We start from the raw sequence: 23,469 nt of genomic DNA on the forward strand, positions 1-23,469 counted from the left end.
CTGGTTAGGGAGACAAAAGAGCCTTCTCTCATAGCAAACCCTGTTCTGTAATGCCAATGCCCTGTTCTGTTCCCTGGATCAGCCCTATGCCCCCTCCCTGTCCCTCAGTCTTTTGGTCACTCCCAGCCTGTGTCCCTGTTGGCTCCCATGGCCTAATTCCACCCTTGCTTCTGCCCCCATGTTCCCTGGTAATTGGTCTCTGATGACCCCCCCCCCCTTAAAGACCGAGGTACTTAAACCTAGATCCTCACCAGGAGTTGGTCTTTTTCTTTGCTCTCTGACCCTGGACTGTCCATGCACGTGGCTGAAATAAACATCTCTGTGGAACCCATGCAAAGGCCCTTCCTGCTTCTTTACCTGCTACCATCCTAGCAGCTATCCAGTCTACAGCACCTGCCTATGGCAGGGGGGTTGCAAACAGATGATCTTTAAAGATCCCTTCCATCTCAAGCCATTATGTGATTCTGTGATGAACTTGAACCTCTACATGATCCTCAAGCCAACTTCCCACAAGAAGCTGAAACATTCTGCACTCTCTTGGGTTTCCAGTATTAAACTAGAAGACAAAAGCCTAGGATGGTGGTATACTGATAGTCTTCTCTTTCCTCTGCATGCCCTTCTGCAATGTCTCACTGCAGCACTGCAGGGTTTCAAAGCCAGGTCTCTGCCTTGCTCTGAGCTCTGCTGTTACACTAAATCCTGGCGAACTTCTCCTGTCACACCCGATCCCAGTACAATGAACCTGAACAAAGGCTCCTGCCAAAGCAAATGGCTGTCTTAGCATGGCTTGGTTTGGAGCTTTGCTCTGTTGGGTTTAGAACCATTGTCCTCCAGCTCCTGGCCTTTCATCTGCCACAGCTGAAATGTTGTGACCTAATGCAAAGCAGAGGGTGTAAGCTACAGACTGCAAAGAGAAGACCTGTAATATATGTATGCCTGGCTTTATTTAAATTTTTTTTTGGTGGTAAAGATTCTCTGGAGGGAGACTCAAAGCTACGAGGTACTGAAGCATGGAGGTGACTGGTTTTCAAGAGGGAAGTTACCCTGAGGGTGAGTGTGGGGCTGAAGTGGGATATAGAGAAATGTGTATAATTCCAGTTGAATAGTGGAAAATGCAGTTAGCCTGGTTTGCCATAAGTGGAAGCAGCCTGTAAGCAGAAGTGGGATGATGCTTTCTCAGAGTACTCAAGTACTCAACCACCTGGTTAAACAATAATCTGTGTGCTGCATCCTGCAGAAATAGGAAGTTTCTTTGTGGGGAGTATGATCCATAGGGATCTTCTTGGCTTAGCCCCAGTTTCCTAACTCACATATGCATATGCAATTTATATGTACAATGAACAGGTGGGGTAAACTGGCAATCTGGGCTTGAGGTGTTCTTGTTGCACTCCTGGGTGAAGTTAAGGAGCAGACTAAAACCACAGAAAACCTGTCTGCCATGGAGGACAGGCAGTTTCTGTCCTGGGGAGCTGACTCTGAGAGGGTCTAGGGTGGAATGAAGATGTAGGATGCATGTAGGATGTTGGTGAGTTGGACTTTGGGTGCCTGGTTCCCTGCATGCAGAGGGAGATGGTGGGTGGGAGACAGCAAATAAAAGCAAACCCTTTGCCTGTCATGAGCTCTGGATCTGTGGGTGTTGCATTTCAAGGGTTTGCAGGCATCCAGCCTCCAGAGGCATGGCTTGAAGGGATACTCCAGGGCTGTTCCAGCCCCATTCCACTTGCTGGACCTGTGTTGCCTCCTTCCCTGCCCTTCAATGCATGAAGAAGTAGCACTTGAAGTACTTTGACATGGTTTGGTTGTGAGCATGGTGGTTGGACTCCATGATCTTAGATTTTTTTTTTTCAACCTTAAGGATTCCATGAATTGATGATCCTTGTGGGTCTCTTCCAACTCAGCATATTCTGGGATTGTATGATTCTATGAAATACCTCCTTGGCGTCCTGCCCTGACTGGCATCAGGTGGCATGTTAAGCTCTCCATGCACTAATTATGAACATTTAAAGAGGTGCTCTGAACTTGGACAGTGTTGGGCTCTGCAGGCCTGGCCTTCACACCCCCAGCAGCAGGGACAGTGAGGGATTTACTAAAGTAGGAGGGTGGGCACAGGGTTTTCGGGTTCCAGCTTGTTTTGGGATGGCTGTAGCTACAAGTGCCTTCCCCCACTGCCAGCTGTATTTGCTGGTGCTGTGAGCATGTGTCAGCATGACCTGGCAGGATTTGACCTGGGGATGGAGAAGCCCCCAGGGCTTCTGCCTTCTATCTGCTCTCCATCCTTTCCTGGGAAGGCAAAAAATACATCTTGGCAAGATCAGAGGATAAAAGTTGCTGTGTCAGGTACCTGAAAAGAGGTTTGGTTAAATTGGTGTGGGAAGATTAATAGTGGGTTTTCTTTCCTTTTTCTGTCTTCTAAAGCTGGTAGAGGCAGGGGGACGCAACTTTGCTTTTCACACTGTGTGTGTCTGGGGCTCAGCCAGCCTCACTCCTAGCTACTCCAGGACTCCTGCCCATGCTCATCTTCTTCCCTGGCTACAGCTAAAAGCGCTGGAAGGAGGAAAAATATAAAACAAATGGGGTTGCATTTATGTTGTGGAGAAGGAAGAAGCACCCAGCATCATCCTTGGCTTTTCCTTGTTCCCACTGGGTCTCTCCACCACCTGCATTGCCCATGCTGGAAATGCCGTGGGGTTTTCCACAGCCTCCCAGATTCTTGGGCTCCTTTGAAGTGCTTTGCAGCCCTTAATGTTCTTGTTTTCTGTCTTGGTACTATCTTGCTCCGGCTGAATTCCCATCTTCTCCTTGGCAAGAATAACCTGATGTTGAGTGCCCCATTTCATTGCCCAGGGAATATTAGATGTCTGCTAGGACATCCAAGGCCACCCAGGAGCATCTCCCTGCTGCAGACAGGCATTTTAATTTATTCATTTTTTCCCAGCTTATCTGTAAATACCAGCAAGGACAACACCTTGAGGAGCCAGTCTATAACCTTGCCACTGTACATCTCCCAGGAGCTGCTGCTGCAGCTTGCTCTGATGTCCTGGTAGTCATCATGTGCTGTCGATGCTAAGTCTCACTCCCAGGCGCCTGCAGCACATTTGGGGTAACCTCCCCTTCCTCTGCCGTGGGCTGAGGTCAGGCCAGTGTTCTGACCAGAGACAAATGCCTCCCCCTCCTCCAGGAGAACCAAGGCACCGCTTTGCACGCACAGGGAGCTGCATCCCACCCAGCACACACCATCCAGGGGCTGCTTTCCCCCTGTGCTGCTGCCAGCAGAGCTGGTCTCGGCTCCATTCAACCAGAACAAGTGGAAAATTAACCTGACCTAGATCTGGAGAAGCTGACAGTTGTGTGTGCCCTCAAAATCTGTGCTCTGGAGGCAATGCAGGGAAAAATCTTGCCTATTCTCAGAGAGGAGAAATAGCTGCTTATTTATAACTGTCTGAAAACCTGCTTCTCATTCCCTGGCCACCCAGAGCTTGTCCTCTTCCATGCTGCTCTTCATCCCTGTGCTGGGAATGGCTTGAGACGTTGGACAGGTCTCCCCATCCATCATTACGTTGCTTTTCCTGTTCCTTCCTATTTACACTAACCAGGCACACATTTCCCCAGAGCAGGGCACACTGTCCTCAGTCTCATCACGACTGGGAAACCTTCCCAGAAATCCCCTCGGGATCAGGAAAACGCCCTTAGGGGTTGATCCTCCAGGCTGGCTGTCAGGATCACACCTTTGCCTGGCAGCTGGGAAGGGCTCTGGCCCTCGTGCTGCAGCGCTGTCGGGTCCGACGGCCGCTGGGCTCCTGATGGATGGGACCAGCTCGCTCCTGGCGCAGCCGGTCGTTGCCATGGCAATGGCAGGATATTGCTTTCTTGGAGCCTCCTGGCTCGCACAAAGCCAGCCGCCAGCTCCAGCTTTGCTTAGCACAGGGATGTGCAGTGCATACCAAACACTCCTGCCTTTCCTCTGTCCCCAGCTGGGAACCCTCTCTCGAGCATGCGGGGAAGAAGCAGTGGGAGCTGCAGCTTCCTGCCTTTTTCCCACGGCTGGAAAACCCCAAGTCTTTGCAGCTGCCTGCTCTTCCTCCCAGTGCTCGTGTACCAATTCCTCCTGCTTGTTACTTCCTCCACAGTTTTTAGTTGCAAAATTCAGTCTATGCTGCTTTTCCCACCTCCTGCATGTAACCTGTACAGAGGGAATACCCCTTAACCTCTCCAAAGATTGAATGGTGCACCTGCTGCCCTGGCTACCCTCGCCAGACCATCCTGAGCCCAAGCAGAATCTCAGAGATGGAGCTCCTCACACAGCTGTAGGAGGCTGGATTAAGGATCTGACCTTGAGTCATGACTCTAAAAGCTTTGGGATGCAGCAGGGTTGTTTTTTGTCTAGCCTGGGGACTTGATCATGTTTCCTCAAGCCGTGGAAGCTGCTGGTGGTAACTAAGCTGGATGATGTGGCTGGGTGGGGGCACCAGGGCAGCAGTGAGTGCAGCAGGAAGGCGGTCATGAGTGGCTAGGTCATGCTGTACATCAACCACACATGGCCTCAGCTCCTGGTTGTGTTGGGTTTGGCAAAATGCACCACATGAATGAGAGTTCTGGCTCTTGCCTGGCTACCAGCCTTCATAGCCAAGCCCTGAATCCCTTTGCCAGTCTCAGCAAACATGACTTGGAAACCTTTATGGGTGTTATTTCCCCATTGTGAGAGCCTGAGACCCAAGTTGCTGCCTGTTCAAAGACTGCAAGTTCAGCTGAGCCACCAGAGAACCTACATAGGGCTTCAGGAGACCAGACATCCTGAGCTCTGCTTGGGGACATCCTCCACTCGAAACAAAATACAGCCAGCATCACTGTCTGAGCCACAGATGCTTGAAATCCAGGCAGAGAGGGAGGACCAAGGTCTTCCTTCTGCCAGAGACTACAGACTCCTCTCCCTGGAAGAGGATGAAGGCTAGTGATGGCAAGGTCCTCCCATGCTGGCAGTGAGCTCTCAGCCTTGACAGCATCGAGGTGCCGTATTCTTCAGGGACAGCAGTACAAGTTGTTGTCTTTCTTTTTTTCCTGCCTTCAGGAGCTGTGGATTGAGACTTAATCATGTTTACAGGCACAGGGTCTTCCCAAGCATGTTGGAGCCTTGTGGTGCCTGTGGCAGGCTGCTTCCTGACCACTGCCTCTACACCATATGCAGCCTAGACACCACACTGCCTGCTCTGAGACTGCTGGGGCTTGAAAATCAGCCTTAATTGCAAAAAAAGCCCAGAAAATGCACTCAGTATAAGATATCTGTTCAAAAGAAAAACCCAGGCACTTCTCTTTCTGATTTTCAGGGATCGTGTTTTCTAGCATGATGAAAAAAAGACATAATTGGCTTTTTGTTTTTCCAGAGGGAGTGGTTTTCTATGTTAGCTGAGAAACTAAACCTCCTATATTACTGCAGCTCTTCAGAAAGATGCATTGTGAGAACACAGGGAAAGCCTAGGATAGTGTGCTGGTGGGCAAAGGGTGGTTGGGTGTGCTCAACCTAAAGACATGCCAATTGACCCTTTTTGGCAGCCTTTTTGTGCTCTGCACAGCCCACTGCACTTAGAGCATCAGGGATGGCTGATGAAACATCTCAGCCCAAGGACGTTTGAATGAAGGGGGGCCCAAAATAGCCTGAGACTTGAGAAAGGCTGAGGATGGAAAAAAAAAAACCCACCCAGTAATAACTTCTCCAGAAATACTATATATAGACTGATTTGGTGACTTCTGGAAAGAACAAACTATGAAATCTGAATGGCAGCTCTGCCTTGACATCCTGAGCTGAGCCTTGCAGAGGGGAGCTGGCTGGTTTGTGCCCCTAGAACATCCCTGTGCTCTTGCTGAGATTGTCCCAAATATGTGGTTATGAAGGGAACACAACACCCAGACTTCCACAAAGTGGGACGGGGGAAGGGAAACCCTGTTCCTGGTGGTGTAAATTTGGTTTAGTTTCATATGCTTCCTTGGGTCTCTCGGAGCAGAAACTGTTTTTTTTTCTCTCTTGTCTTTCCTGCCCTATCCCCTCTGCAAGGATTTGAAATTTCCACTAGGAGTTTTGTAGGTAGCCCTCTTTCACTGAATCTTTCTCAGTGTACTTGGATTTGGTATTTGCTTCCCACCTCATCCTCTCTGTATGTGGATTTGGAAAAGGAAGCTCACCCTGCACCATCCCTCTCTCCACAGGTTATCCTGAAGGATCTGGAATTGCTGGCAGAGATCGCTTCTTCCCCAGCAGGACAGACAGAGGAGGGTCACGTTCCCTCTGATGGCTCCGATGTGCGACCTGCCCCACTGGAGCTTCATGTCCCAGCCAGGCCTGGCCAGCTGAGCTCTTCCAGTGAGTGTCCCTGTGCCACAGCTCTGTGCCTCCCCCCTTCTGAGCTCTCTCCATGTTCCATGGCACTAGTCAGGTTTCCTCAGGCAAAAGGAAAACTTCTTTTACAGTGATTAATCAATGTCTTCATCCCTTCCCGGCATAGTTTGGGGATTGAGTCTGCCATGGTTCAGACCAGGGTGCTGCTCTTGTTTTCACTGCTCTTTCACCTAGTTCATGTTTTGGGGATTTAGGGCTCAGTTTAGCATCAGGATGCTCCAGAGACCAGTGTGGACAGATGTCATTGTATTTTTTATGGGACCTTGAGTTCCATCCTCTTTTCTCCTTCTAAAAACCCTCAGAGCCCTAGAATCAGTGCAGGATGAGATGCTGGCTGCAATCCCAGGTCTCCAAACCATCCATAGATCTGCAGAGGGATCCCTGTGCCAGGCTGCCCACATTGGCTATGAACTGTTATGTTGCTCTCTCTGAGTGTCTGGCAAAACCTTAGAAGACAGATGAAGAAGGACGATCCTATTTTCTAGGGACTTGAGAGATTTAAAAAAAAAAAAACCTTTCATTAATTATCCCAGCACATGGGGAAAGTTTTTTTTCACCTTCCCTTGTCTGTGGTTCATGCTTTACAGTTGCTTGGCTGCTCCTTCTCAGCTGCTATTTAAGGGCCTCCCTGTTGTACTCCCCAGGCCAGGTCGTCCCAGCCAAAAGCACGTTTCATGTGAGCTTTGGACTGCAACCCGAGCACTGAGCCAAGGCTGCCTCTCCCTGCACAGGATGCAGCCACAGGGCCTTGCAAAATCACCATCAGAGAGAGAGGCTTTGCTTTCCCATCCCCAGGCTTTGTTTTCTCTGAAGATCTTAGGTTGCTCGCCCCTCCCTGGTCTTACAAATATCTGCACCAGCAGCCAGTTCAGGTCTTGGGCTGTTCAGGGTGGGATATTTTTTGCAGATCTACCTGTTTCTTGCTCGCAGCTTTTATCTGCAATGGAGAGGTAAGGGCTGCAGAGCTGCTGACCTCCCCAAGCCCTCTGCAAGTCTCATCCATCCTCCCACTGTCAGAAGTGAGACTGCCTGGGTGGAGCAGCTCCTGCAGCGTTAGCCAAGCAGCTAAGGAGCTGCAGTTCAGCTCACACTGATGGTTGTCTGAGGTTTCCTTCCTTCTGGATGATCTAAAAATAGCAAGCTGGATGGCGTGGATCCTAATGACTGCCATGGCCCCAGTTAGCTATCTGGAAGAGCGACTTGGCTTCACTTACTCAAGTGTAACCTTTAAAAAGAGTCTGGCTCTCCCATCTTGGAGTAGATCTGCTGGAGCCAGAGCTCCCATTGCCCCAGGGTGGGACAACTTGCCCCTACACAGATCCTAATGGGCTCTGGCTTCCTCACCTATTTTCTTCTTCCATATAATGCACCAGAAAATTGTTGCTTAAGAATTTATTTGCTTTGCAGGGTCATTGGCTTTTAACCAAAGGCAGATGTTTTTGGGGAGGGAAAAAAGAGCTGGTTCGTTGGCCTTAGACCATGGCCCCAGTCCTGTCTGGCTTTGACCACCCAAAGCTGAGACTGGATGGGCTGCTGGGAAGTCCGCCCCAGGATATTGAGGGTCACTCAATTTGAATTCAATGTCAGCTGGGCCAGGACCTTCCTGGATTATGCCTGGAAAATCAGAGGCTCCTGAAAAATACTCTTTTGGTCAGAGGATTGCTTGAAGGGGTGCTTTTTGGAGCAGGAGAGTGACCAGTTGAAGTCCCCATGTCTGAGCATGGTCCTGGGTGCTAAGAGCAAGTGAGCAGAAGCTCTGCCCTTCCCAGGCAAAAATCATGAGGTACTGGCACTAAAGAGAGGTTGTACCCCTTTCTGGAGTCACTGGTTTTGTACTGGGATATATGGGATGGTTCCCTAGGGTGCTGTGGGTCAGACAATGCTGTATTGGCAGTAGGATGGATGCTGTTCCTCCACTAGAGTGGGGACTGCAGGGTTCCAGCACTTCTCCTCAGGGTTAAATCTCTCCATTCCTTTCATCCACCTCAGACTGAGTTGCCACTGAAGGCAGCAATGGGAGGAAAGCTGCTGAGCTATCCTGGCCCCACTCCTTTCGTATCCCAGAGGCCCTTCCAAATGTGCAGTTAGTGGCTTAGCAGGTAAATAAACAAGGTCACACTTTGAAATCCTTGAGCTCATGGCAGATTTCCTGCTGTGCTCTCTGTCTTGGCGCTCCAGGCTTTGCTAGCCAAGCAGTAAGGAAAGGAGTAGAGGTGGAAGGGGCCAGTGCCCCCATGGTCTTCCCTGTGCTTCCTCTCTCTCCCTTTCTTCCCCCGGGATGTGTTTATGCAGTTGTTTCCCTGCCATTGAGTTTGGTTTCCTTCAGATGCTGGTTGATTAGTCAGGAAAGCTGTGTCCCACTTCCGCAGCCCGTTCCCAGCTCCAGTTTTTATTTAGCCGCTTTGTTCTCCGGTTACATAAGGTCAGCTGCCCTCGACGCCTTCTCCAGGCACAATGAACTGGGGCCAGCCCAGCTCAGCACTGCTGGGGAGACCCAACATCTCCTCCTGACCTGCTCTAACTGCCCTGGGAGAGGGTGGCTGGTGTTGGCCTCCAGGAATGTCTCCTTGGTACCTTCTGCCCATTTTTCCGGGGACACGGGCTGCAGGGCTGTGCCCAAGAGCTTCCCGGTCTTTGGAGTTATGATGCAAATGCCAGTCTGGTCAGTACAGTGGGAATCCAGCTGCCTGCTTTGCTTTGGGAATGTCTTTTCCAGCCCTGTGGAAGTTGAGACAAGTAGCAGATGACCTGAGTGGTTGTCACTGAGGTCTGCAGGGCAAGGGAAGTAATTCTGTGCCTTTACTCCAGTCTGGTGAGACCCCATCTGTAAGACTGCATCCAGATCTAGGGTCCTCAGCACAGGAAGGACGTGGACCTGTTGTAGCCAGCCCAGAGGAGGTCACAGAGATGATCAGAGGCTGGAGCACCTCTGCTAATGAGACAGACTGGGAGTTGAGGTTTTTCAGCTTGGAGAAGGTTCTAGGGAGACCTTAGAGCCTCTTCCAGTGCCTGAAAGGGCTCCAGAAGAGCTGGATGGGGACTTTGAACAAGGCATGGAGTGACAGGAGAAAGGGAAATAGCTTCAAGCTGAAAGAGAGTAATTTTAGATTAAGTATTAGGAGGAAATTTTTTATTGTGAGGATGGCAAGGCACTAGAGGAGGTTGCCCAGAGAAGATGTGGAGTGCCATCCCTGGAAGTGTTCAAGTCCAGGCTGGATGGGACTTTCAGCAACCTGGCCTAGTGGGAGGTGTCTCTGCCCATGGCAAGGAGATTGGACTAAATGACCTTCAAATGTCCCTTCCAACCCAATCTATTCCATGATACCATAGGTGGAAGCCCTCCAGCCTGGTCTGCAGCTCTGCACTGCACGAGACACAAAAGCTTCTTCCAAAAGGATGCCAGACCAGCTGCTGCCTTGCACAGGGTAACTCTTGTGCACATCTCTTCCTTCCTTTCTGCACAGCTTTGGAAGGTGAAGCAGTTACAGCCCTTTGTTTCCTCTCCGGCTTGCTCTGGTCTCTCCCGCCTGGCTTCTTCCTGCCGGAGATGGTGGGGACAGTGCTGTACCCTTCGAGCACCTCACGCTATAGGATGTTTACTGGGAGTCTGACTCCATATGTGTGCTTGAGGTCATTGATTTCCACCAGCATACCATGGATATCCCAGAAGTCAGTGGATTACTCTGGAGGAGACAGCTAGAAGTCCCTGAGAAATGTAGTTGTTGAGTTAGGTCTTGCTGTATCCCCACTGGAGAAATGCAGCATTCCAGAGTGGAGATAGTCTGTGTTAGGGGTTTGCTTTTGGCATATCTAGGGGATTTTATTCTTAGCCAAACCACTCGCTTTTTTGTTGTCTGTTGCTTCAATTGTGTAATCATAGATCTGCAGAGTATGCAGCATATGACATGGTCCCACCTCCAGACAATGTAAAATGTTAGGGCAGCCTCTGCAAACATCAGGTGAGAGTCTGTAGTGTGCAGGATGTCCATGAAAGGTAGAAAAGAGAAGGTGGCCTCTTATCAGATGGCTCAGATTTGCTAAACTGCTATTTCCAGTGTTAGAGATGGATAAAAGTGAAACCTTTCCTTACTCATCCTCCCCACAAAAGGCAATGAGGCTGCTGACATCACACTACCAACCACTTGCTCTTGAAGGAGTCAGTTTCCAATAGTTTTTGCAGGATCAGGAGTATAACAGCAGGGAGCAGAGGAGCCTAACAGGCAAGAGAAAAGAGGGCTGTTCCTGAGTGCTCCGAGTTCAGCAGTCTGGTTCCTGATGGTTGGTGTCTGTGGCATCTCTTTTCCTATTGGCACGAAGCTGTTCAGGAGGTTTGGCTGTCAAAAACGTTCTTCTGCCTCTTGGCAAGGATAGAAATTTGTAGGAAAGGGTGATCTGTTTGTTTTCCTGGATGCAGTGTAAAGTGGAGCTGGGATGCCGTGGAAAACCCTAGGAGAGACCATCCAGATGTAGCGTTAACTTGCCTGGCGTGCCTCCAGGTATTCATCCCTCCTGAGATGGTCATAGCATACAGCCAGCCAGAAAGTCTGGGGATTCCCAAATAACAGCTGGGATTACTGATCTGTAGTGGTGGACAAAGGAGAAGTTGATGATGTAGATAAATCACTCCTAGCCAAGCCCTCCTTTGGAGTTACTTTGCTGGGCTGCCTCAGTCTCCCAAAGATGTTATGAGAAGTTTGTAGGGTGAGGTGAGGAATGAAGTGAAAGACAAACTAGCAGTACGAATATTGGTATGAAAAGGGCCCAGGAAAAGCCCATTGCTGCTCATTCCTTCCGCTTATCTTCCTTATGCTTCCGTATGCAGGAGCCTCAGCCCACTCTAAGCTCACCATGAAGCTTAACCATTCCTGGTTTGCATCTCTGCTGGGTACTTTGTGCTCCTGAACAATAGCAGAGCTATACCCCTGCTGCATTTTTGCTTATTGATTTACCTTAGCAAAGAAAGTGGACTGCTAACCTTCCTAGGAAAACCATCAGGATTATCATTGCCTGCTGCTTTCCTCTAAAGCAGCCACAAGCACAGACCCTGCATAAGGTGGGGAGAACCAGAAGCAGCAAAAGCCTGTTTGGCATCAAATATGTACCCCAACCCATCTGGGACCCCCTTTCTGTTGAGTTGTTGAAGCTTCAGGAATTACAGACCCATGGCTCTTTATCCAGGTGGGAAGGGGAGAAACATCCATGAGTGCCCAGGCAAAACCAGGCTGAGCACAGCCCCTGGCTTTGCAATCCAAAATTTTGATGGGTTTATTTCATCAGCAGGATGCTGTGCTCTGGAGAGGGGAGAGTGGAGGTTTTCCAGAGCCCAGCTGAGCTGCCGACATGTTCACATCTGTTTCCAGCTACACCCTGCGCTGGCTTTCTGGGAGGAGGAGGAGGGGAGGATTTGCCTTTTTTACGGCTCTATTTTTATCCTGCTCCACGAGGCTTCACCACAGCATGTTTGCAAAAGCTAAAATTCAAAACATCCTGGGGAAGGCTGCTGGGGGGAGACGCTGCACAGATTCCCACGTCACTGCCCGGGGTTTCACCAAGCACCATCTGGCAGTGCCGACTCCCACGCCGCTGGCGCTCGGGTGGGTTGAAGGCTCACGGACCAGCTCCGGCTGCTGCCGGATTTATCCCTGTTGCTCTCAGGGGAGCTGAGGGAGATCATTCTCTAGGCTGAGCTGGAAACATGATGCCTTGGGGAAAGCACTCGGGTGGGAAGGATGCTTGGCCTCGCCAACTCTTAGCTTACTCTCCCTATATCCGAGCTGAAATTGCTTCAATTAGAGATTGCGGTAAATCATTTTAGCTAAACCACCGCAAATACCCTTGTGGATACTCTTTAACCAGCTTACCAGCTTTAGCTCACTTCGGAAAGGAATCAATTCTGCTCCAATCTTATTTCAATTTGGTTTCAATGGAGTTAAGCAAGTCCACACCGGCTTTAATTAAGACTGGTTTGAAATCAATTATAGTAAATTAATAGAAGTTATGTTTTATGCCGGGGTGAAGTTCAGAACTTTGTGGCTGAGATAGGAAAATCCAAGTTCATGTCGGAGTCTGCCAGGCTCACCCGGAGCAATGTGGGGACACTTTGGATACTGTAGGTCTCAACACAGCTCAGCCCATCAAGCAGCCAGACAGCCTGAATGTTCTAGGGTGATGTACAATATATATTTATAAGGGCCTTAATATAGATCCCTAATTGCCTGTCTCGGTTGATTTATAGTGTGGCCACGCAAGCAATGGGAGCAGCGTGAACCGCTTGTGAGAGCTCAGGGATGCACTGGGGGTTTGCAGGCATTCACGGTGCTCCGCTCAAGCTGGCACCCGTGGTTGTGGGAACAGATGTTGGTATTGACATAGATGATCCAAGAAGCCTGCTTGTGTCCCTGGCTCTACCCCAGTCTGTGAAGGGAATCCTGGGAAAGGATTTGTTAGCCTGGCATCCTGGGCTGCAGGAGGTTGCTATAGTCATTGATAGTCATTGTTGTAGTCATTGCCCATGGCTGGGGGGTTGGAACTAGAAGAGCTTTAAGGTCTCTTCTGTGATTCAAGGATAAGAAGCCAAGCTTATGTGGATTCACTGCGGCCATAGAGCTACAATTCCCACATGCCTTTCATCATGTTTCACTGCTCTGATGTTCCTCTGAGCTCAAAATTCCTGTTTGTTCCTATTTGAGTGGATGTCTGGACTGAGTTTCATCATTCCTCTGAGCACAGATCTTTCTTCTTCCAGCTCCCTCCTCCACATCAGATTAAAAAAAAAAAAAGTAGCAGAGCCCTGACGTTTCACCAGCCCCAGCTACGTTAACAGCAGATCTGGCAGGTTACAGATCTGCGAAGTCTTGCTTCAGGGAAAGAGGGAGAGGTGCAAGCTTCGATTAATTATGCCACAGTTTTCTTAACACTTCTTCCTGCTTGTCTCTCGTGCTTCAGAGAAACACTTGACAAGCTGCTCCTACAGTTCTGTCAGACTGGGAATGCCACTGTGCTGAGCTGTAACCCGCAGGGCAGTAAGCTGAGCTCCAGGCTACGCCAGGAAGGGTTACACCATGGCACACAAGGTGCCAGCCACTTCCTAGACATCCTGTAAACAGAGCAAACGGGAAGTTTAGAGGATTGGGAGGTTTTGGAAAATAACTGTTTTGCATGCTTGGAAGTACTGACTGTTTAAACTCCATCTGAGGTTTGATTGAGCATTTTAAAGCCTGGCAGACTCCTACACGCTGGTTTCTCACTCCCAGCATTAGCCCCGAGAGCACTGACAAGGCTGCTCTGGCATGGTGTGCCACAGTGGAAACCATCTTTAGGGACATGCAGGCATAGCTGCTGTGCACCAGGTGGGCAGAGATGGAGAAATCTTGATCCAAAGATGGATCTCTCTGGAATTTAGTCTTAGTGCTCCCAGAGGCAAAGGATGGTGAAGAAGCTCCCTGGAGTGGGCAGATTAATGCTCTCTTCTCCTAAGAAAAACAAAGCACAGACTTGTTTTCACCATCTCTTCCTTTTACCATCCCAGTCCTTCCTTGCTCCCAGTCTGGGCAGAAGGGTCCAAGGTTCAGGAGTCAGTCAGTGGAAGAAAACAGCAGTACTAAAGGTACTGCAGACTATAGCTGGGATCTGATCTCCAAGGCACTTCTGGCTTTTGGATACTCAGTTGATCCAGCAGGTCGTTCCCAGTCTCCAGTTGAAGATGCAGGAGATGCTGCACCACTTCAGAGCACATATCCGAAGGTGCTGGTGGCTGGTCTGTCTTGCAGTCATATAGCTCCTGGGCTTTGTCCTGTGCACAGCAGAAGTACTGATCCTGTCAGGGAGGAGAAAAATTAATGCCTCCTCCTGTTTTTTGGTTTTTTTTGGGATTGTGTATTAGGATATGTAATGTTTGGCTGGAAGGCATGCGAGGTGACAATGAGGCACAAAGCTGGCTTTGCTTTGTGGAGGGAGCATTGCGCCATTGATGCTGCTGTGGAACTCAGAAGGGCTATTTTTGGAGTCTTCAGAAGGGAGAAACTCCAAGATCAGACTTCTCCCGAGACAAGCTACAGCACTGGAGCATTGTTAGGTGGTAGGAATGAAGGTGGGATGTCCTACCTGCTGCTAGCACGTGTTGCAGTGCAGCCAGGTTTGGATGCCTTGAAGTTGCTGAGAAAATCGGAAAAAAATATCACCTTTGCAGGTTTGAAAGACAGTTTCTACCTTCAGTTCACTTGAAGACAGTTCACCTGCCTTCCCAGGCTCTGCTAGGAGGTTTGAGGCTGAGCTGCAGGCAGGCACACTGGGAAGGCAGAGCTGCCCCATGTCACCTCTGGAACGTGTCCCTGCTCCCTTTTGAGCAGTGCTGAGCAGCTGTAGTGATGACATGTGGGGCATGGCTGTATTTTCACACCGGGTACTCCCTGCCTTTCAACAAAGACACCTTTGTTTTGGAGCACACTGGCTTGGCTGGATCCCTTTTTTTTTAACCTTTTGCCCAGATCATCTTCCCTGCAGCTGAGGGGAAACATGATGCGATGGTGAACACTTGTGCTTGGGGAGCTGCCTGCTTCAAAGCCTGGTTTGGGGTTACAGATATACCAAGGGGTGGGTGAACATACAGTTCTAGTGGGAAGAGGACACCGGGTTCTGATCAGAATTACTTTGTATTTCTTTTTTTTTTTTCTTTGGCTCTGGATGTTCTCTTAGATGCTAAGTCCCAACCTGGAGAAGCTGCCCTGCATGTATTTCTCATGTATCATTGGAGAGACAGGATAGAAAACAGACCAGCAGCTTTTCCATCGGCTTTCCTGGGCTTTGGCAGCTTAATTGCATCTTTAATTATCTGCTCCATGCTCCACTGAGTGTCCGTAGAAGCAGACAACATCCATAAATCAAACTGCTCAGGTTTCCTTTGGTTAGCTGATGGAAACAGTGGGTAGGGAATAGCCTTGGGGTGCTTGTGTGTGCTGGATTCCCTCCTTACCACAGTTAGACATGGCCTTTCCAAAGGAGAAATTAAGGGAGAGAGTTCCCCTTGTTGCAAAGTCGCCTTTGAAATGCTCTCTCCAAACATTTGCTTTGAGCGCTGTCCTGCTAAATAAACCATCTCCCCTGGGGTTTCACTGTGGGAAAAGCAATCTTTACCTGCCAGCTCCCTGCTCTTGTGTTTGGAAGGGATATTTCCCTTCCTGGGAACTTCCCCTTTCCCTGCCCTCGCTGCTAAGAATCTCAGACCAGGACAATTCCTAAGCCCAGAGCTCTGCTGTTGTTTGACTAGTACTTTATGCTAGCCTTGGGGCATATTGTATATGACTTTTGCACCAAGTGGTTCCTGCTCAGGGAAAATCACATCACTGAGTGTGAACCGTGTCCATGCCATGACCTGGGGCTGAATGTGTGTGTCTGCCACTACTGGGCTGGGGGATCTGTGGCTTATGGGGTTGGATTACAGGTTCTTCAACTCATCAGCAATCTGGTGGTTTTGGGATGAGTGTACATGCTATATCTGAAGAAACAGGATTGGCTCAAGTTATATCCTCAGGCACTCTTTCTTCTAGCAGCTACTGAAGCTGAATAGCTCTGGGATAAACTCCCAAAAATCCCATTTTAACCCCAGGTGCTGCTTCCAGGGCTGCAACCACCATAGGATGCTGGGGCTGGAGAGAGCTAAGACAGGGCTGGCTTGTCTTGAACCAACCAGATGTGGTTATATGAGGCTTGAAAATCTTTCTATACTCCTGCCCTCATCTTCTCAGTGATGTGATCACATTTAGGGTATCTGCTCTCTCATCAGGTTTTGGCAGCAGGACCCTGGCAGCTCTAATTTTCTCTCCCCTTGCCTCCACAGGTACAAAAGGCCTGGAGTGCTCACCCTCCACCCCCACCATGAACTCCTACTTCTACAAGTTCATGATCAACCTGCTCAAGCGCTTCAGCAGTGAACGGAAACTTCTGGAAGCCAGAGGAGCTTTCATCATCAGGTCAGAGCACCCCACCAGCCTCAATGAAGCCCCTGAGCACCCCTGGGATGGGTTGGATGGGGATGGCAGGATCAAGCAGCCCAAGTACTACATTTGCTCAGAGCCAAAACCATTTCCTCATGCTTCCCTTGCTATCCAACAAACAGTTTTGGAGCAAATGGGATTTGCCTTTCGCATGTCAAGGCACCATATTTCTCTCTCCCATCCCCAGAGGCAAAGTGGCTCCTTATTAAACAGTGTTGTCAGAGCCTGTTTCGTTAAGAAGCAACTAAACCAGCCAGAGCACGAAGGCAGGCTTGCACTTGGAGTGCCAAGCTGAGTGAATCCCTCCAGCCAGCTTGGTGAGATGCTTGCCCATCCAAAGCCATGTGTTTCAATGGGAGATTTTGCTTCAACTTTTTAAGGAGCTGTGGCAGAGGCTGGAGAGCCAAATGTTGTGAAGGCTGGAATGCCAAGTGTTGTGGCAGCTGGCAGGGAGTTGTCTTTATTGCAATAAAATCTGGGTCAAGGGATATCCATTCATCAGTTCGCTGGGAAATAACAGGGTTAGTGGTCGAGGCGAGGTGGAGAAATGAGTGAGGAGGTTGGTGGAAGTAGCTGGCAGGATGCTGGGTTTTCCTCCCTTGCTTTCTGGAATGTGACATCAAAATGAACAGGGGGAGAGTATGAGATACAAGCCATGCTTCTGTGGGAGAAGAGAGTCACCTCTCCAGAGGCACAGGGGTGTGCTGTGTATTGATGAGGTGGTCCCATCACTGCAGTGGGAAAATACAGCATGCAGAGCTCCCAAAATTTGCAAAGCTGAGGTGGGTGTGGAATTGCATCTGCTTGGGCAGCAATTTTTGCCCAAGTCTGGATTCATCCCAGAGACAATATCCCACTCATAGTGTCCACTCTCCTCTCCCCAGTCAGCACAGCCCCTAGGATAAGCCACCCTTGGCAGGGAACTGGCCTCATGCTGTGTTAGGGAAGCAGGGTGACCAGACTGAGCAGGGTCCTATTTAAAAGCTCTCCTGCACTGTGGCCACCTCTAACTTCTTCCCTCTGGCTCTGGCAGGAAGAGCCTTGGCTGGCAGGCCCAGCTTTCCCAGCAGCCAGCCAGAGGTGTGGTGGGACTGGCTACAGCAGCTCAGCAAGCTGAGGCTTTTTACAATGACTCATGCCCCAGAAAATCTGGTAAAGCAAAAAAAAAAAAAAAAAAAAAAAAAAAAAAAAAAAAAAAAATAGATAACTCTGTCCTTCGTCAAGTCACGTTGTTGCTCATATGGGGTAGATGCAGAACTGGAGCCAAAGTGATGGTTTTGGGAGGGTGAGCCATGCCCTCGGGTACCAGTGATTTACTCTGAAACCTACTGATGGCGGGTAAAATACTGGTGTAAACTACATCTCTGCTGCCTCCAGAAAAAGCAAGATGAGAATAGCGGACAGAAACTTCTACAGGACTCTCTGGCAAAGATTGATCTCTTGCCGGAGACAGTGAACGTGGGAGCCTCATGGAGCTATTTTTAGCCACTTTTCAAATTGAAGCCGTATGCGTGTTCCCACGTTACATCCCTCCCCTGTCCACAAGCCAGCTCAGCTGTTTTGCACAGCAGGGTGAGAAGCCAGCCTCATGTTTGACTTAAGAGATGCTGGTGATATTTCATCCTGAGCTGGAGAGCAGAAGGGGGATGCTTGAGAGACTGGGACAGCATCTGTTAAAGTGTGGTCCAGAACCACTGCTGCCTCTTTTGCAGGCTGACCTGGGAACATTGAAACAGGGAAGGAAGATAGACCTGTTATGTTTAGGCAATGATTTCCAGCTGAAGGGTTAGTGTTCACAGGAAAGGGAAATGGAGGGCAGGGGTTTTATTCAAGCATAGCACAGCAGTTTTGCCTGTCACGTTGCTGGTGGGCAGATCCAAAGGTCCATGAGGTCATGTAGGGGATCTGCGATTAAAGGTAGTTTATTTCTAATCCAACTCAAGTTTGTTCATGCTTGGTTGCTGACTCTTAGTCACTCTCCTGATATGTCCTTGGAGTCACAGAGGTACATTGCATGCTTGAGGATGGAAGTGGGGTTTGACCATTGATCTCTGCAGGAGATGGGACCATCTCTTGCTCTGTAAGGACCTGTGGTCCCCAAGACATGTAGAATTGCTCCAAAGCCTGCCTCGTGCTGGGAATTGGGTGGGAGAAGTGCCTGCAGCCCTCACTGGTGGAATTCACCCTCCAAACCTGGCTCGGGCAGAGATAGGGCCTGTGATGGGGAGGGTGTGTCACCATCAGTTACCCCAGTCCCAAGGTAGGTATCTTGAGATGAGTGGAAACACAAACTTCCTTCAAAATAACAGGGAAACAGCTCCAAAAACTTCTGTCATTCATAAAGAAGTATCCAGAGAATTTCTTCTCCTTTGCCTGTGACCACCAGGCTGCAGGACAACCCAACACTGACACATGGTCCTTCTGCCAGCACTGTTTGTGCATCAAAGAGATGGATTGGTCTGCTGCCTTTCTGAGTGGGATCCAGTGCCCATCAAACCATTGTGTGATGCCTCATCTGTGCCAAGGGCTTTAGGATTAGGATCGCCTCAACCCAAACAGACATCACAGAGAGAAAGCCTATAGCCGTGGTGGAGCTCACATGCCAGGCTGAGCCCCAGCAGGAGGAGTTGGACTTGGTAGTCCTTGTGGGTCCCTTTGAACTCCTTGTAATCTGTGATCTGTGAGAAAGGAACAGCAACACCCAGTCGAAGGCTCTTCAAAGCTGTTTAGATGCCTCATAAATGTCCGCGAAAAGGATTTGCTGAAGGGATTCCAGTGGTACAAATCTCACAGAGTCTGATGCTGTCCCACCCCTCTCCCCTGGAGGAAGGAGGGAAACCTGTTCCCATGATCTCTTCCAAATTTTTTTTGGCTTGGCATCACTTTTCTGCGTTGCAGCTGATAGGGTTCCTTTGGGGGTCACTTCTCTCTTGCTGTCACTTGTGACCTTTTTTAGGCTGGAAGCCAGTAAAATTAGTCTGCCTTCAAAACTAAGAATACCAAGTGCTGCCTTCTCTCAAGCCAGGCATGTTGGCACTCAAACATTGCTCCCAAAGTGTTGTCAGAGGCAGGAGCATCAGTGTTACCTCCCACCTAGATAAACAGATCTGAGGCCTTCCATAGTTCTTACTAATTGCCCTGGCTGGCACGTGGCCATCCTGGATTCACCAGAGGCCTTAAGCAAGAAGCAAATATTCCCATTCAGCTGCTGGCCTCCCAACGATGGCTTGGAGCAGCCAGAAAAATGCGGAGGAGCTTCCAAAGCATCACATGGCTCCTTGGAGAAGCATGGCTGTCCTCCAGGCAGGAACCCTGTGGAGGGAAAGCTGCTTGGCCAGTCAGGAGGCAGGCAGCAGAGTGGCACCGAGCTTTTCAGCTCACAGTGAGATTTACAGGCGGGATTTAATGCCTGTTGGTTGGTACCAGCTCTATGGGATGGGGGGATTAAGGGAGAGGGTAAGCCCTACTGCATGGACATCAGTGTTGCTGCTTGGAGCACATATGAGGATAGGGCTGGCTGTCCTTACAAGAAGCTGTTTTCTACCCTCTTGTATCTCCCCAGGGCTGATTGTGTAGTTTCTGTGTTGTCCCCAGGGTCAGTCTGAGCTGCAGGAGCTGGTTCAGCTGGTTAAGTCAAGCCTAGCACCAAAGTAGCCAGCTTTTTGCTGCTCTCTGAGATGCAACAGATCAGACATTGTGGTTGATGTACCTTGCCACAGCAAATGAACCCTTCAGGGTATGGGATGTGCTTGAGTGACTGGAGACATCCCTGTGCATGTGTGTGGATGCTTTGAAGTGCAGGGCTTAACTTTGAAGTCCAGCAAGGCCATGTACTCCGAGCAGTGGCACCCTGGGGCAGAGAGGACACCTGAGTCAGCACTTTGCTCCCCAGGCAGGGCCTGCACGCAGGGGTTGTCTCAGCTTGTTTTATAGAGCTGTTAAACGAATCTCCCCACTGCCTGGCACCTTCTCACAGGGTGTTTTCTGAGGTTAAGCTGCTTGGAAGAGGCCCTGGCATGACTTTTCATCCACCTCACATGTGATGCACCTGGTGGGACTTGTCCATTTGACTGGGGATGGTCCTTGGCTTTTGGGGGTATGCTTGAACCCTGTGGGGACTGGCCAGGAGGAGTGGCTGATTCTCCATCCATTCTGGAATACATAGGCTGGAGCATATAAGGTTGTTCAGCCAATTTGTGGCATTAATTGGAGAGCTGGAAAATCCCAAGTCTCGTGATGGGGCCACAGATTTATAGTTCCAGCAGATGGGAAAAGTTCACCTCACTGGAAATTCCGACTGTTCTTGAGATCTCAAAGCTCCTGGGATGAGGCCAGTGGAGAGCTGGGTAATGAGGAGGACAGAGCTGAGGACAAACACTGGCAGGTCACACCAAGTGCATGAAGGGCTGTTCATGATGCCCTTGGGGCTGGGGTGGCCAGTCTGTCCTTTTGGGCATGACAGGGCTCTTCTGCCTCTGAGAGGCTGGGGCTAACTGTACAACACCAGTTTCTCCAGAAAAAGAAGTGGAAAAGATACAAAGTCCTGAACCTGCTAACCAGGATGAGGAATCAGAGAGTAGGTGAGCAGAGGGCTGGAGAAGTGTGGAGCACAGACATCTATCGATGCTCTTGGCAGTCCAGCAGAGAGGTGCATGTTAAATCACTTCTGACTGGCCTGCCTGGCATTCCCAGGGCTGTGCTCTCTGTCTGGGAGAGTGGGAAGGGAAGGGCTGCCTGCCAGCATCCCAGTGAGCAGAGCTGTCGGGGGGGGGGGGGGGGAAGTGGGATGGGGGTTTAACTACAGCTTTGGATAGCACAGGATGCACTGAGGATCCTGTACAGAGCCAGTGGATGTTTGTTTTGGTAATAAGGTGGTGCCACAACCACAGGATGCCTCTATACTGCAGTGAGCTAGTGTCCCCCCAGCCCCATCCTGGCCCCCACCTCATCCCTAACTTTGTCCTTTCCTCCTGCTGTGATGGCCTCGCTTCCCAGCCCCTCACTGGAAGAGGCTCAGGAGATGGATCTAACCAAAACCTTCCCAGGCCTGGATGCTCTTGAGCTCCTCTGGACACACATTTTCCTTGGCCAAACATCCCAATACCTCCTGATGATCTATAAGCACCCAGTGCTGGGATGCAGGACCCACTCCTGCTCCTTCCTTTGGATGTGCTGATCCCACCATGCCCCCTCCAGCTCCCACTGCCAAACCCATGCCCTGAAAATCCCTTTACCAGTGAATCAGGGCTGGAGGGGGGACACGTGTCACCTCTTCCTCTCTCCCACCCTCCATGCCACTGCAATGCAGAACAAAACCTGCATTTGTTTTTGTGGGAACCGTTTGGCTTGTACTCACCAAAGTGAAAAAAAAAAAAAAGAAAGGGAAAAAAATGGAGCCTCTTTGATAAACTGTGATATGAACTCGGGTAAAATCCAAACAGCTGTGAGTGCTACAAGGGAAGCTTCTGTGTCAGGAGGCAGCGAGCCTGCGAAAATCCACTGCTCTGCCTGCCAGGATGCTCGCTGGCCGCCTGCCCTCCGGCTTTAATGAACTGTGCACTCTCCATCCCCCTCCTCATGCCTTGCTGAGAGGAGGAACCAGAGAAAGCTTTTTGATTTGGGTTTTTTTTGTCCATTTGCAAAGCAGAAAAAGGGACTCCTTCCTACCCAAGGCCCTGGCCAGGCACAGGGTGATGGAGCAGGGTAGTGAACATGACTGGTTCTGCAGAGGTCAGTGGGCTTCTCCTAGCTCATCTCTAGCCCATTCCTCTGTTCCTCCCTTTAACTTCCCTGCTCCCCAGAAACTCCTCCCCAGAGCTTGCCATGTAAAACCCCCATGCCTGGAGATCTGGAACAGTGTTAGAGTGATGTGGTGGCAAACAGGCTTGGTTTTCCTGCATTCTTCCTCTGCCCCAGGCTTGCACTGTCAATGCCCTTCAGGCTCTCAGGCTCCTGTGGGATTTTGGAAGGAAGCTAGCAAACCCACTGTATCTGCAAAATCCCTCAGCTCTCAAACTGCCTCTTTTGCATCACACAGTGGGCTCCATAAGCCCACAGGAGCTTATGTCTCTGATATCCTCTCAGCCCCATGAAGCAGGAGCCAGAGGGGGAAAATCCACTTTCCTCCAGGGTGGAGGTTGGCTCTGGAGTTGGAAGCACCCTTCCACAAGGGAGGACCTTCACAAGGAAGGAGCTTGGTTTCCCTGTCAAAGGATTATCCCTGCTGGGAAAGTAGGAGCTGGGCCAGTCCTAACCTGCTCCTTTCTGGGGCTGTACCCCTAAGGAAGAACAGGAGATGCCTCCACTGAGCTGCAGGGAATGGATGAACTGGTCCTGGAAATGAGTTTGCTGTGCTAACCCACCAAAGCTGCTCCAGGACCAGCCATACTTGGAGTTGCTTGGAAGGATTTGATGGGTTTTCCTGTAGAAAAATGGGAACCACATGTGAGCAGCAGTGCTGGCGTGGGCTGGGACTAATTGGGGTCAGTGAGAGGATGGAGGGGGAGGAAGGGGAATGTGTGTAGGAGAGGAAAATCCTCACAAAATGGCCAAGTTCCTTCAAAGGGCAGGTCCCCAGGTAGGGGTATCTGCTTCCCCACAGCACTTTCCTTAGGATCACAGCAGGAATGCTGTGGAAGGAGGGATCTGGGAGAAAGCAAACTGGACAGTGGGGAGAGGAGCCCACAGTTTCCCTGCTTACTGACTGTCATGTTCTGCAGGGCATGGATTTAGCACAAGCAGCTTCCAAAGTGTCTCCCAAATTTTTTTTGCCTGCCTGATGGGGTGAGGACCTTCATCATGGGGGAGCAGCTTAACCTGTCTGATCCTGTTTGTTGGGGCTCAGGTTTTCTGATGGTGCTTCCTTCTCTGTCTGTGTAGCTGTGACAACTCAGTTTATTCATCTTTGTGGAGGGAAGAGCCAGGACAGGAAATCAGGCTGAGTAGCAGTGTTTTTCCCCCAGCTGTCTTCCAGGGGATCTTGCTCTGTTATTCCCCAAGAGCAGGGCATGCTCAGTTAAAGACTGAGAAGAGCTCACCTCAGCCAGTGAGCCCAACTGGGCACTTTGCTCCCCGGATAGGATATGCTCA

General features: G+C 50.1%; 1 protein-coding gene across 1 annotated transcript in view; it reads left to right on the top strand.

Moving 5' to 3' along the window:
* The window catches only part of VAC14 (VAC14 component of PIKFYVE complex), a 59,172-nt gene that overhangs the window by 22,028 nt on the left and 13,675 nt on the right, over positions 1–23,469 (top strand). Inside the window, exons 13-14 of the mRNA XM_062499875.1 lie at positions 6,199–6,352; positions 16,224–16,356. Of these exons, the coding sequence (XP_062355859.1) occupies positions 6,199–6,352; positions 16,224–16,356 (287 nt within the window). The remainder of the gene's footprint in view (positions 1–6,198; positions 6,353–16,223; positions 16,357–23,469) is intronic.

The sequence above is a fragment of the Cinclus cinclus genome, chromosome 11 (assembly GCF_963662255.1).
Source record: "Cinclus cinclus chromosome 11, bCinCin1.1, whole genome shotgun sequence".
NCBI classification, from domain to species: Eukaryota; Metazoa; Chordata; class Aves; order Passeriformes; family Cinclidae; genus Cinclus; species Cinclus cinclus.